The 13,669-nt window shown below is 44.7% G+C and overlaps 2 protein-coding genes across 11 annotated transcripts in view; one reads left to right on the top strand and one right to left on the bottom strand.

The window, feature by feature from the left end:
* Window positions 1–13,669, bottom strand: part of IKBKG (inhibitor of nuclear factor kappa B kinase regulatory subunit gamma) — a 47,126-nt gene that overhangs the window by 24,885 nt on the left and 8,572 nt on the right. For 3 of the 10 annotated variants that reach the window (XM_036740519.1, XM_036740525.1, XM_036740524.1), the window contains exon 3: window positions 1,654–1,856. In XM_036740519.1, coding sequence (XP_036596414.1) covers window positions 1,654–1,840 — 187 coding nt within the window. In that variant the 5' untranslated portion in view covers window positions 1,841–1,856. Of the gene's footprint in view, window positions 1–1,653; window positions 1,857–4,679; window positions 4,696–9,835; window positions 10,013–12,855; window positions 13,127–13,669 lie in introns of those variants that run through there. The other 7 variants (XM_036740520.1, XM_036740526.1, XM_036740527.1 and 4 more) reach the window with 6 other exon arrangements.
* On the top strand, window positions 12,225–13,622 carry LOC118833148 (SKI family transcriptional corepressor 1-like). The gene is made up of 3 exons (XM_036740551.1): window positions 12,225–12,280; window positions 12,746–13,425; window positions 13,578–13,622. The coding sequence occupies exons 1-3, from the start codon at window positions 12,225–12,227 to the stop codon at window positions 13,607–13,609; spliced, it is 768 nt and encodes a 255-aa protein (XP_036596446.1). The 3' UTR covers window positions 13,610–13,622.

Genomic DNA, 13,669 nt, shown 5'->3' with positions numbered 1-13,669 from the left:
CCATGAGAACAACAGACATCATAATTACAATCAAGTAAATGAAAGTAACACAAAGAGGCAGGTGAACTTGAAGCTGAAATAAAAAGAGAGAAGGTGAAACATGCCTCCTTTCTTTCTGTAGAGAGATGGAGGACTAGAGGGGCAAAATGGTGCCAACAGTCAAAGTATCCATCAGGTTTTCAACAAGGGAACATTCAATGGGGATATTTGGGAGGATAGAAGGGATATGTCAATCAAGAAATGACTGGTATAAAACAAACAGGCATCAATCGCCAATAAAGCTTTTCGAAGAAGGTGATTCCATCCACTAAATCAGAGGTCTCCAACTGGTCATTATATTTCAATGTGAATGGCCACAGGAGCTCTAGCTAGAAAGTGATTCTTACCCTTCTTTTATATCATAGACTCTGTCAGCACTCTGGTGAAGCCTACAGACCCTCGAAAAATAAATGCATAAAAATAAAATGCGAAGGATTATAAAAGAAACCAACTGCATCAAAACCCACTTATCAAAAGTCATATAGTACATATGTATGTGTATATATATATATAAAGAGAGAGAGAGAGAGAGCGGACACAGGGTGAGTTGAAGATGAAGGGAAGATATCTAAAAGAAATAAAATCAAATTAAGGGATGAGAGAGGAATATATTGAGAGAGGGAGATAGGGAGAGATAGAATGGGGTGGATTATCTCTCATAAAAGTAGCAAGAGGAAGCAGTTCTGTGGGAGGAGGGGAGAGGGCAGGTGAGGGGGGAATGAGTGAATCTTGCTCTCATCAAATTTGGCCTGAGGAGGGAATACCATACATACTCAATTGGGTATCTTACCCCACAGGAAAGAAGAGGGAAGAAGATAAAAAAAGGGGGGGGATGATGGAGGGGAGGGCAGATGGGGGTGGAGGTAATCAAAAACAAACACTTTGGAAAGGGGACAGGGTCAAGGGAGAAAATTCAATAAAGGGGGATGGGCTGGGAAGGAGCAAAATATAGTTAGTCTTTCACAACATGAGTACTGTAGAAGGGTTATACATAATGATACACATGTGGCCTATGTTGAATTGTTTGACTTCTTAGGGAGGGTGGGTGGGAAGGGAAGAGGGGAGAGAATTTGGAACTCAAAGTTTTAAAAACAGATGTTCAAAAACAAACAAAAATGTTTTTGCATGCAACAAGAGAGTAAGATACACAGGCAATGGGACGTAAAAATTTATCTTGCCCTACAATAAAGGAAGGGAAAAGGGGATGGGAGGGGAGTGGGGTGACAGAAGAGAGGACTGACTGGGAAACAGGGCAACCAGAATATACGCCATCTTGGAGTGGGGGGGAGAGTAGAAATGGGGAGAAAATTTGTAATTCAAACTCTTGTGAAAATCAATGCTGAAAACTAAATATGTTAAATAAATAAATTTAAAATTAAAAAAAAAGTCAAAAAAAAGTTTACAGACCACAGGTTTCTAACCCCTACTGGAAAGGGAAGGGAGATATGGCCAAGCCCTAGCCTGGACTTTCCCCTAGTATCCCCACCTCAGTGTCATAGCTCCTAAGGCCTCACATTGCTCCTCAATGCAAAAATGCTGAGGACCTCAACCCTAAGCCATTAGGTTCCCTTGATCATTCTCTTTTACTAGCCCAGCTAGTAGAGGAGCACTCACCTCTGAGCTCTTGGTTCTCCTCCAAGAAGCGCTGGAGGGCCTCCGGAGAGACTTGGTTGGAAGGGAGATGCAGCATGGTTGATTTCCCCAGGGAAGACCCTTCACCAAGGGTCTCGTAATCTCCTGATGGACCCCCGTTGGGCTGTACCATCTCACAAGGCTGACTCTTACAATGATGCCCGTTCATTCAATTAGTTCAGTGCCTGGAAAAAAAAACCCCAGGGCATAAGATCTGTATCACGATTCATGGGAAACCTGACAGGCATTATCTTACATATCTGAAAAATAATTTTCTTACTGTACTCAATCCCAGGTTCATTTTAAAAGGAATACGAACAAACCAGGCTAAGTCTCATACATATTCCTGCAAACTCCTTGAGTAGGTACTGTTTTTCACTTTATCTCTATCCCCAGTGCCTCCCCATAATGCCCAGTACACCAAAGGTGCTCGATTAATGCTTTCTGGATTGGGTTGGATTAGAGGAGGAAGATTAATAATAATGATGGTGATAACATTTAGATAGTACTTACTACGTGCCAGGTACTAAGTGCTTTATAAATATGATCTCATTTGATCCTCACAACAACCCTGGGAGAAAGGTACTATTATTATCCCCATTTTAGAGATGAGGAAATTGAGGCAAACCAGGGCCACACAGCCAGTAAGTATCTGAACACAAGTCTTCCTTATTCTAGGTGTACTGCTCTATCCATTGGGCCCTCTAGCTGCCCCAATCATCAGAATGATGAAGGGTTAAAAAAACCAAAAGCCTTGTCATATGAAGAGAAGTGAGGAGAGGCCTAGATAAAAAGGGACCTGGATATACTATGTTACATGGGATGGCTCTCTGGGAGGGAGAGGGACACTGGGGAAAAGTATGGTGATAACAACAAAAGACATTAATTAAAACTTATTTTAAAAGAAAGAAAGAAAAGACTTGGGAGGACAGTCATCTGAAGGATGTGTAGAAGGATACTTGTTTTGTGCTGCTTGAGGTGGCAGAACTTGGTTCATTAGGTAGGACTTAGAGGGGAAGATCAGAGTCTCTTCATAGTTGGGCATCAGATTCTGAATGCCTCCTCCAATATTCCACTCATATGAGACAAAAACTTTATCATTAGAGCTGTCCAATAGTGGACCAGGCGATTACCTAACACAGTGAGCTCTCAAGCCACCTGTCATGGGCATTTTTGAAAGACACTATAACCTACTTGAAAAGGGTAAGCCTGAAGTCAAAAGTCTGGTTTTGAATCCCACAATAAACAATAGCTGTGTGACACCCCTGGGCAAGACACTTTAACTCTAGAGTCTTGGTTTCCTTATCTGTAAAAGAGGATAATAATACCTAGAGTACCTGTGTCACAGGATTCTTGTGAAAAAAGCCCTTTGCAAACCATATATAAAAGTGAGTTATTTCAAGGTGGGAGCTTGGATCAGATCACTTCTAAGGTTCCTTCCAACACAGAGATCCTGTAACTCTGTAATTATACGTATACCTGATGTTCTATAAGACAGGTTCCTGAAGACTTATATGAACTGATGCTGAGTGAAGTGAGCAGAACCAGAAGAACATTGTACCCAGTAACAGCAACACTGTGCGATGATCAACTTTGATAGACTTATCTCTGCTTAGCAATGCAAGGATCTAAGACAACTCTAAATGACTCATGATGGAAAATACTATCCATATCCAGAGAAAGAACTACGGATTCTGAATGCAGATCGAAGCATACTATTTGCGCGCTCGCTCTCTCTCTCTTTTTGTTTCTTCTTTCTTGTGGTTTCTCCCATTGGTTCTAATTCTTCTTTACAACATGACTAATGTGAAAATATGTTTAATATGAATGTATATGTAGAGCCTGTATCAGATTGCATGCTGTCTTGGGGTGGGGGAAGAGCAGAGACGGGGAGAAAATTTGGAACTCAAAATCTTATGGAAGTAAATGGTGAAAACTAAAGATAAATTATTTTTTTTTTAAAAGACATGTTCCTGGGGAGAAAAAACTGGGCACAAATGAAATTACAAATGCACTTAAGGAGCTAGTGATTAAAAAGAACACTGTGGAAAATTCTTTTCTAAAGGAGACAATCCTAGTGATGAATCATCATCCCCATACTTCATTTGTTTCATAAGAATAAGTATTTGTTTATTAAATTCTCTGCAAATGATTAAGCCAGAGCTCAAAAAGACTGTTTAGGGACTGTGAGAGAGTACAAAAACAGAATCCTGTGACCCCAGAGGGTCAAGGGATCCTCCATCTGGAGCTGTAAGTAACCTCAGAAGCCATCAAGGCTAAGTCCCTCTCATTTCAGACAAGAAAACAGGCCCAGGAAAGTCAAACAACTGGCTTCGGGTTGCACAGTTAGCAAGTTGCTCAGAGAGAACATATTTAACCCAGCATTGACCCCAGAGCCAGTAGGCTATCTCCTGGGCATATAGTCCAGGATCCTACTTCTATGACATCCTTTCCTGTCTCTGCTTGAACAATGTCCAAACTACACCTCCACTTCCTCTGTGCTCATTCTCAACCCTTTGCCTCTGCTTGTGACTTCACACTCAACTGAAACTGCTCTTTTCAAAGTTCCAATGATCTCTCAATTGCCAAATCCCATAGTCAGTTGGCATTCCTCACTCTTCATGACCTCTCTGTAGCCTTAGCCACTGTAGATCACCCTCTCCTCCTGGATTCTATCTGCCCCGCTCTGGATTTTTATGCCACTGCTCTCACTGGATTCTCCTACCTGTCTGATCATTCCTTCTCAATCTCCTTCAGAGTCCTCACCTGTATCATGACCCCTACCTGTGGCTGCTCCCAAGACTATACCGAGACCTTCTTCTCTTCTCTCTACATGGTGACCTCAATAGCCCCCAAGAGTTGAATTATCTTTTTGCAGATGATTCCAAGATCTCAATAACCAGTCCTATTCACTCTCCTGAGCTCCAGTCCCACATCACAAGCTGGATTTTAACGATCCCAAAGTTATTCCAAACTTAAAATGTTCGAAGCCCTCATTACAGAACTACCTTATCATTTTCCTTGTTCAGTAGATATGACACAAGGCTTCAGAGTCCTAAGATCTTTGCAGACCCTAATTCTCTCATTCAGCATGTTGGTTCACCTCGGCCTTAATCCAATGCACTGGGGTTTGGGTTGTTCTTCTTGGATCAGCTTCCTGCATTAGGCAGCATTCCGCAAGAAGCCTCAGGAGAAGGTCAAAGGTAAAAGAGACGGTAGAAAGGGGGCAGCACTGTAGATATCCTCCCAAGAAGATATACTTGTGAGGAAATGCAGAGACCAGAGGGAGAAACATAGTGGTCAATGTTTGGGTGAAGACCAAAGGAACAGAAGCAATTTTGTAATCCAAGACCACCTGGACAGAAAGGAGCTAGAGAAAGGGGTCTGGGAAACATGGTGACAAAGGGCCACAGCACAACAGTAATGGGATTCTCCAATCACCCAAATATCTGCTGGAACCCTCTCTAACAAAAGCAGAGCAGCAAATAACTTCTTGACTTCGTTTAATAATTTCAAAAGGTAGAGGACCCAACATGAGGAAAGTCTGTGATGGACCTCATTATTAAACTGAACTCATTATCCTTCCCCCAGCCACTCCTCCCACCTCCTCCAAACCTCTCTATTACTGTGGAGGGTATCACCTTTCTGCCCTTCCTGCTGGCTTCCAACCTCACAGTCATCCTGGCCTTCTCACTCTCTCTCACCCCCACATTCAAGCTATTGCTTCATTTCAGTACATATGTATTAAACACCTACCACGTACCAGGCACTGTGCTAAGCACTGGGGGTACAAAGAAAGGCAAAAACAGTCTCTGTCCTCACAAAGAAGTCCTGGTGATTTCCCCTCTGCAGCATCTCTCCTACATGCCCCTTCTATCCTCTGACACCAGCCCTACCCTAGTGCAGGCCCTCATCACCTCATACCTGGACTACTGCAATAGCCACTGGTGGGGGTGGGGGGTTGTCTGCCTGCCTCATGTTCTCCCCATGCCACTCAGCCACTAAATCAATTTTCCTCAAGCCCAGGTCTGACTGTCACACTTGCCCCAATTCCATCTCCCATTCAATAAACTCCAGTGGCTCCCTATTGCCTCCAGGATTAAAGACAAAATGTTCTGTCTGGCATTCAAAGCTCTTTATAATCTGCCCCCTCCCACCTTTCCAGTCTTCTTCCACCTTTGATTCAGTGACACTGGCCTCCTGGTTTTTCCATGAACAAGACCCTCCATCTCTGGGTTCCCAGCATTCTCCCCTCCAGTCTGACCACTAACCTTCCTGGTTTTCTTTAAATCTCAAGTAAAATCCCACCTTCCCACAGGAAGCCTCCTTCAAACCCCCTTAATTTCAGTGCTTTCCCCCTGTTAATTATTTTCTGGTTATCTTGTATATAATTTGATTATACATATCTGTTTCTATATTGTCTCCCCATTAGATTGTGAGCTCCTTGAGGGCAGGGACGGTCTTTTGCCTCTTTTTGCAACCCTAGCACGTAGTACAGTAATAGTTACCACTGGTTGTTGGGGTGGAAATGATAGAAATCTTGGGCCTAAGCAGACAGTCTCTCCTAGAGTTTGTGCTAGAGAAGGAAAGTCCAACAGGCTAGCATACAATCTAGATTTGGGGGAAAGATTTCAAAGGGTTCAAAAAGAGAAGACGTAGGATCCAGGTGAGATGGGAAATTCTAGACATATAGGGAAACAATTCCAATAAGGAGGAAAAATTGGGAGTTGTCTGAAGAGGCCAACGTGAATGAACTCATCAACTACATTAGATTTTCCAAAGATACATACAGAAGATGGAAACGGAGAAGTAACAAAATGGATATGCGTGGCAGAAGCCTCTAAAAAGTACCTAGAGTGATACAGCTCATAATGAGTTGAGGCTGGCTACGAAAACAAGGAGTGACAAAAAGGCCTTTTTAACTCTACCAGGGAAAAGAGGAAGATCAAGACCACTGCTTGGGGTGGATGGGATAATGCAGACCAGGGGCATCAAACCCAGTAGATCCTACAACACCCCCAGCAGGAAACCAGATTTACATATCATTGGGACATGTTTAACAAAATAAATAAAAAGACAAACATAGATATGTTTGTGGTTATGATATAAAGGTGTGGTTTTCTCCTTTGAGCTGCTGCTGGTGACCTGCCCTGCCTGTGCAAAGGAGAGGAGGCAGAGCTGCCAAATTATTAGTTTGTTCCTGTTTTCTCTGGAAATGACAGCAACAAAACAAGCTACTAGGGAGTCAAAGGGAGCATACCTAGTTACCCCCAATGAAGTCATCACCTGGTACACATCAATCATAACAGGAAGATGTGGTTGCTAAAATGCTGTCCATAAAGAGCACAGAAAATGGGAGAAGCACTGCATAACTAAAGAAAGGCTAATGTCCCAATTTTCCAAAAGGGTAAGAGAACAAAACATGCAAAAAACGTGCCAGTAAACTTGACTTCCATTCCTGCGGAATTCTCCCACAGGTCTCTAAACAGAGGCTTAGTGAACATCTATCTACACATGGCATGGGGGGGGGAGTACAAAAAGCCTGCATCAAGGCCTTTTTTGACAGTTATGAGACTGATCAGGATACTATATAGTTTATGTAGTTTTAACAAAGAGTTTTAAAAAGTATATTCTACTATTCTTGTGGAAAGGATGGAGCTACATGAATTAGATGACAATACAAGAGCAAAGATTTGGAACTGGCTCAATGCCTAGACTCAGTCTAGTGAAGTTGAAGCTAACTTGGCAGGCAATCAACAGTAGAGTGGGCCAGAACCGTGTTTGGCCTGTGCAGTTGTAATATCAATTAAGTTGGGACATTTTTCACTGTTTTAGAATGATAAATTAATTGTCTTTGATTGAGCCTTACTAGGTGCAAAGCCCAGGCCCAAACCCCTATCTACTAGGTGTGTTGGCAATTTCATCTTGCCCACCTGGCACACGATATTGCCTCAAAGTAATTACTTCAGAAGGTTCGGGCAAAGTGATTGGATCCATCTTGATTTTCCCCACTAAGACTGCATTAATGCCCATTTTCCTCACAGCAAATTGGTATTTCCCTTCAGGTAAATTTAAAGTCATACCCTTCAATATGTCTATTCCAATGATGTATTCGGGAATAGGCACAATAACCACACTATATTCTTTCTTGGGCAACTGTCCAATTTTCATCATTAATTTAACTTGCCTGGCTGATATTTCAGTCCCTCCTAGTCCTGTGATGGTAATAGGAGTTCCATGGCTGAACTTGTCTGGATTTCCATAAATAAGGGTGGCCTCGGCCGCAGTATCTATTAATGCCTCAGTTACCGTACTTGACCCATTTTTCCAATATATGGTCAAGTTAATGTGAGGTCTGCAATCCAGCCTGTGTATTTCCTTAATTTGGACTGGGGCTCGGCCTGTTCCCTAGTATTCCCTTTCATGTGATTCACTTGGGTTTGAAGGTTCAACATCTGTAGCATTTGCAGGAGCAGTTCTTATTTCCCTATCTCTCCTGTTATCAAGTCCTTTATCTCTATACATTCTGTATAATTCATTGGTTGGAATGCCATCTATCATTTCAAAACCTACCCCTGCTCTCAATAGAGCAGTAAACATTTCTTTCCTTGTTACTCTCCTTTGGCGCCAAGTTTGCTGGTTATTCACCCTTCTCTCTCGAGGAGATCTATCCCTTCCCCAGTCACCTAAGTCATGTAACTGTAAAATCTTATTTATCACTGTTGTAAGACGGCTCCCTACTTCTCCAAGTAATAAATTCAAAATTAGTTGTTTATAAGCAGGGGGAGCTGTCCTAATTATTAAATTCCTATGAGGCAGTCCCATTGGATCATTGTAATATTTGTCTGCGGTTCCTATCATAATGGCAGTCTTCATCACCTCCTCTTTTAGTCTCATGATACAATCTCTAAGTGAATACCAGGGTCTGTGCTCAGTGGGCCACATAGAATCAGTAGCATATCTCTTATTGCATCCCACAGCGGCTAACGCCAACAGAGTAGTCCTGCTATCACCATCTCCTTGCTGATGATGTTCCCTAAAAGCTTGTTGAACTAGAGGATCATGGCTGATACCTATGAATCTCATACAGTCTGTCCTATCTACTGATATTCCACTGGCCCCTTGATCACTGAGTCTCACCATCCAAGATATTAATGGTTCTCCTATTCTTTGGCTGAATCTACTCAAAATATCTGTGACCTCTTGTGGCAAGAAATCTTCCTGAATTTCCCTTGTAACTGAATCTTCACCTCGGGTTTCTGTCTTCCTCCTTTGTATGGGTCGAGCCCTTGTCTGATCATTTAACCATCTCCTATTCTCTGTGTGAGGGACATCCTGAACCCCAGTAGTGTTTTGTGCCTCAGCCCCTAACGTAGTCTCATTTTCCCCCCACTCACTTCCTCTGCCAACATGGCTAGGACGAAGCAGGCAGTCAGGCTCTTTCTGGGCTGGAATGTACTCTTGGCTTATTTGGTCTCCTGTTGCTCCTAGCCACATTAATAGAAAAGTTCTCATTTGAGTCAGTTTGGTCTCCTGCTATCTGAGATTCCCCTTCTTGCTGTGGGGTAGGAGTGCCCTCATGTCTTTCACTTAATCTCAATCTTTCGTATACTAGCCGGTAGGCTGATAACACTATCCAGCTTTGCCTAGATAGTGATGCCCCTGACTGAATCCCAACTTCTCGTAAACACTTTTCTAAATCCCTAGGATCTCCTCTCCGTAGCCTTGGTTCCCAGTTTTCACAGGGTCCAGCTTTTTTAGCCAATTCTTTTGCTAGAGAGGAATAAAATGGATCCTCCCATCCTGGGATATTCATCTCTTCCTCTGAAATTGTTCTGCTTCTAAATAGAGATCTTATACCTAGCGATCCCATCCTCCTCGCCTTAGGAGGGCAGAGTTTATAATCTCAAAGAGGATCATAAACATGTCTGAAAGGTTCGGAACCGCCGGATATAAGAAACTCTCAAAGTAGAAGGCAGAAGAATCAAAACATATATTTAGGCTCCACAGTAACCAACCCATGAACCAGCAACCCCATTTTGATATATTGATCAAAAGCTTCCAGGCCCAATAAGTACGCCTTGAAAGAGTAACCAGGAGGCTACAGAGAAGCATGATTGCATAAAGCAAAATCATGCTTCCCCCTCTATGGTAAAAAGATTACCCACTGGCCTGAAGTCCTTGTTCAGCTTCCTCCCGTAGGTCAGCTCTGCCACTGGCAGCTCCTGCTTCGGCTGTGGCTGTGGCTATAGCAGCCTCTGGCTCCAACGGGAGCTGCTTTTAACCATCCAGCTTCTGCGGGGGTGTAAGGTACGCCGGGGAAAGCACAGGTTCTTTCAATCTGCTTAAAAGCAAGGTGAAGGGGTTGACTGGGAAAGCACAGGTTCTTTCCATCAGCTTAAGCAAGGGAAGCAAGGTGAAGGGGCCGACAAGCTTACTCCAGCCCAACATACAAACAGCATTCAGTTCAGGGGAAAAAGCCAAATCAGTCAAGGGCACTTGTTGACTAAGTGCTAAGGAGCCCATTTTTGGTTGCCAACACACTAGGTGCTAAGCCTATGTGGGCCTGAAGCCCTCAGGGTCCTAAGGGGAGTTGCTAAGACCAGAGCCAATAGTAGGAGCCTGAGTTCTGGTCACTCAGGTGACGTTTGATGATGGCTAAAGACAGGATAAAAAAAGACAACAGAGCTATTGGCTTGGGGCTCTGAGCCACATCTGGGCCAGCCTTTGTTACAAGCTCCCTGGCTCCTGAACTCAGATGTTGGTTTCTTGGTAACTATGAATTGTATTTGGTCTGTTTATAATGTATGTTTGTAATTTGTTTGTATTTGCTCTGAAGTTCAGGGTGCTGGCTTTTTCCCTTGAACTAAGAGAATGATATTTGTATGTTGGATTGAAATAAGATTGTTAACCCCTTAACAATGCTTTCCTTAGTAAAGCAGATCCAAAGAACCTGTGCTGGCAGCGTTCTGGTTGTTGGACTTGTGTTGGTTTTTCACCCCAACAGCAGTTAAACTGAATTTTAGGCCCCTAGGTGGTGCAGGGCATAAAGCACTGGATTTGGAGTCAAGGAAGACTGGAGCTGAAATTCTAGGAGGATTCCTTAGCTGTGTGATCCCAGGCATGTCACTTAAGCTTTCCAACCTCTTAGTTTCCTCAACTGCAAAATAACAGCACCTGCCTCCAAGGATCATTGTGAAAATGTGTTTGCTTTGCAAACTTTAAAAATGTTAGCAATGATTATTATTATCAATGACTTAGATAAAAGATGGCATGTGCATGAAAGGGACAAATCACTCCCAGCAGTATTGCATTTGGGGCACCTATTTAAGAAGAGCATTATTAAAGTGGAAGACAACCAGGATGGTCAAAGGCCTAGAGTTTCCCCATCATATAAGCATAGTCTGAAAGAACTAGGAATGCTTAGCCTGAAGGAAAAAAAAGCTTGAGGGGCAGGGAAGATAGCTGAGCTCAGGAACAGAGATTCTACAAGGCCTATTTGGCCCTAGAGAGCAGAAGCAGGGTCAGCGTCAGGGAAAATTTCCTAACAATTAGCGCTGCCCCAGGAAGTCAGCAAGTATTTACTAAATGCCTATGTGCCTGGCCCTGTGTTAAGTGTCTGAAGTGGTGGGTTTCCCCTCACTGGAGGTCTTCAAGCTGAGGGTGGATGACCACTTGTCAGCTCTATTAGACTGAGGATTTCTACTGGATAAAGGTGGAACTAGGTGGCTCCAGAGGCCCCTTCCAACTGTGAAATTCTGCAGGCAAACTTATGCAGATTGAGTCTGAAGCATCCCTAAATTATACTGCCAGTCATTTTCAATCAATTAATCAATAAACATTTATTTGTCACCTACTATGTGCCAAGCACATAGTATGCGGAAGCAGCTAGTGCATAAGAGTGCTGGGTCTGGAGTCAAGAAGCTGTTGTTGTTCACTAATTTTTGAGTCATGTCTGACTCTCCATAATCCTATTTGGGACTTTCTTGGCAAAGATACTGGGGTGGTTTGCCATTTCCTTCTCCAGCTCATTTTAGAGAAGAGGAAACAGAGGCAAGTCACTTAACCTCTGTTTGTTTTAATCCACTGGAGAAAGAAATGGCAAACCATTCCAGTATCCTTGCCAAGAAGACCCCATGGAGAATAGGATATAAATGAATAACAATGAGCCAGGCACCATGCTAACCTCAAGACAGTCTCTGCCCTCAAGGACCTGACAATCTAGTGGGCAAGGTCCTTTCCAGCTCTAAACCTGTATTACTGTGAAAAGATGAAGTGGAAAGGGTAATGATAACAGCAGCTAACATTCATATAGTGCTTACTATATGGTGATCACTGTCCTAAGTACTTCACAATTATTATCGCGTCTCATCTTCACAACAATCCCAGGAGGTAGGCGCTATTATTTTTCTCATTTTTACAGATAAGGAAATTAAGACAAATGGGAGGTTAAGTGACTTGCCTCGAGTCACACACTAGCAGGTGTCTAGGGTAAAATTTGAACTCAGATTTTCCAGGCCCTCCAGGTCCGGTGCCACTGCGGTGCCACTTCGATGACTCCTGAGAACGGCGCCCCTAGTGGCACAGCCCCATCCCTTTATTATGCTAGGTAATAATAAGAGCTAATAACTGTAGAAAGTTTTACACATGTTGTGGCATCTGACCCTCAAAACAAACTTGAGGTAAGGCCCATTATTGTCATACTCATTTTACAGACGAGGGAGGTGAAACAGAAGAGGTTCAGGAATTTGCCTGGATTCACACAACGAAGAAGTGTCGGAGAAGGATTTGTCCTTAAGTCTCTAATCTAACTCTAATCCGAGTTCTTTCCACTCTACGGTTAGGTGGGAATCCTTTCATAAGTCTAGAAAGATGGTGACAAAAAGAAACCTACGCTTTTCCTCCACATTCTCCCCTCCCCCCCAATTACTAAGAATGGCTGAACCTCGGGGGGAGGGGAGAGGAACTGGGGCAATAGGGAGTCAGTCATCCCGGAGACATCCGCAAAACCTCGGACCGGAGCAGAGGCCCAGAGGTGGTGAAGTTGAACACGGCCGAACACACGAAGAGGCAGGCGCCCAGAAGGGCAGGTTGGGCCGCGAGGGCAGCCGCGGAAGGGGTCGGGGGGAGGGGCGGGGCGGGCCCGCCGGCGACCGAGAGGCGGGGCCAGGGGTCCGGACTCACCCCGGAGGCCGGAGACTCGGGCCTTCAGGCTTCAGCTTCGGCCCCTCCGGGCGCCAGGCCCGGCCGGGCCGAGCCTGAGTCGACACGCCACGGACGCAGCGGCGAAAACAACACCGAAGGTAGCGAAGGAGGCCTCACGAGCAATCGTCAGCTCTGGTCCCAGCCGACGGCTCCGAAGCCCGGATTCCGCAGGAACTCCTGCCCACCCAACACCCACTTCCGGGTCGTGCCGGAGGGCTGCGGCAACCCGAAAGTGCAACAGTGATAGTTTCGGATTCTTTCGGGCTGTCTCCTCCCCTCCTCTGGATGTCTCCAACCCATCAGGAGCGAGGACTGAACCAATAATGCCTTTGGCGGGGGGGAATTTACGCTGCGTTTCGCTTCCCAGGGGCCACTTATGTCGTAGGAAGAAATCCCAGGCACTAAGCTACCTTCTAGAGCATCTACTTCTTCCTCCTATTTTCGGAATGACCTCTTCTGTCACCTTAAGTGCACCCGACTGTGCACCTTACCAACTCTCCCTCCCCCCAGTCCACCACCAGGAAACTAGGAGTCTAGAGGAGACTAGGAGTGAGTAGGACGAGGGGCGGAGTTCGGGGGGGCGGGAAATAACCAAAGGGGCGGAGCTTCCTGCTAGAGAGGGGAGGGGGGGTACCTTGGAGAGAAGAACAGGGAGGTGTGACTTAAGAGTGTGGCCTGAGACGGGCGTGGCCACGTTGCAGGCGGAAGCTGCGAGCCCGGCGAGGCCACGTAGGGGTGGTAGCGTGACTGAGGAGGCGGGCCAGCCCGAGGCTGAAGCGGTGAGGTGCGGTAC

The sequence above is a fragment of the Trichosurus vulpecula genome, assembly GCF_011100635.1.
Source record: "Trichosurus vulpecula isolate mTriVul1 chromosome X unlocalized genomic scaffold, mTriVul1.pri SUPER_X_unloc_2, whole genome shotgun sequence".
NCBI lineage: Eukaryota > Metazoa > Chordata > Mammalia > Diprotodontia > Phalangeridae > Trichosurus > Trichosurus vulpecula.
The sequence above is the reverse complement of the archived record's forward strand: the minus strand, read 5'-3'. Positions and strand labels throughout refer to the sequence as shown.

Bases quoted from the DNA above. Each gene is read 5' to 3' on its own strand.
- LOC118833148 (XM_036740551.1), top strand. From the start codon at position 12,225: ATGACTCCTGAGAACGGCGCCCCTAGTGGCACAGCCCCATCCCTTTAT. The intron at 12,281-12,745 runs GTAATAATAAGA...ACGAAGAGGCAG, and splicing joins CCATCCCTTTATTATGCTAG to GCGCCCAGAAGGGCAGGTTG. The intron at 13,426-13,577 runs GTGAGTAGGACG...GCCACGTTGCAG, and splicing joins GAGTCTAGAGGAGACTAGGA to GCGGAAGCTGCGAGCCCGGC.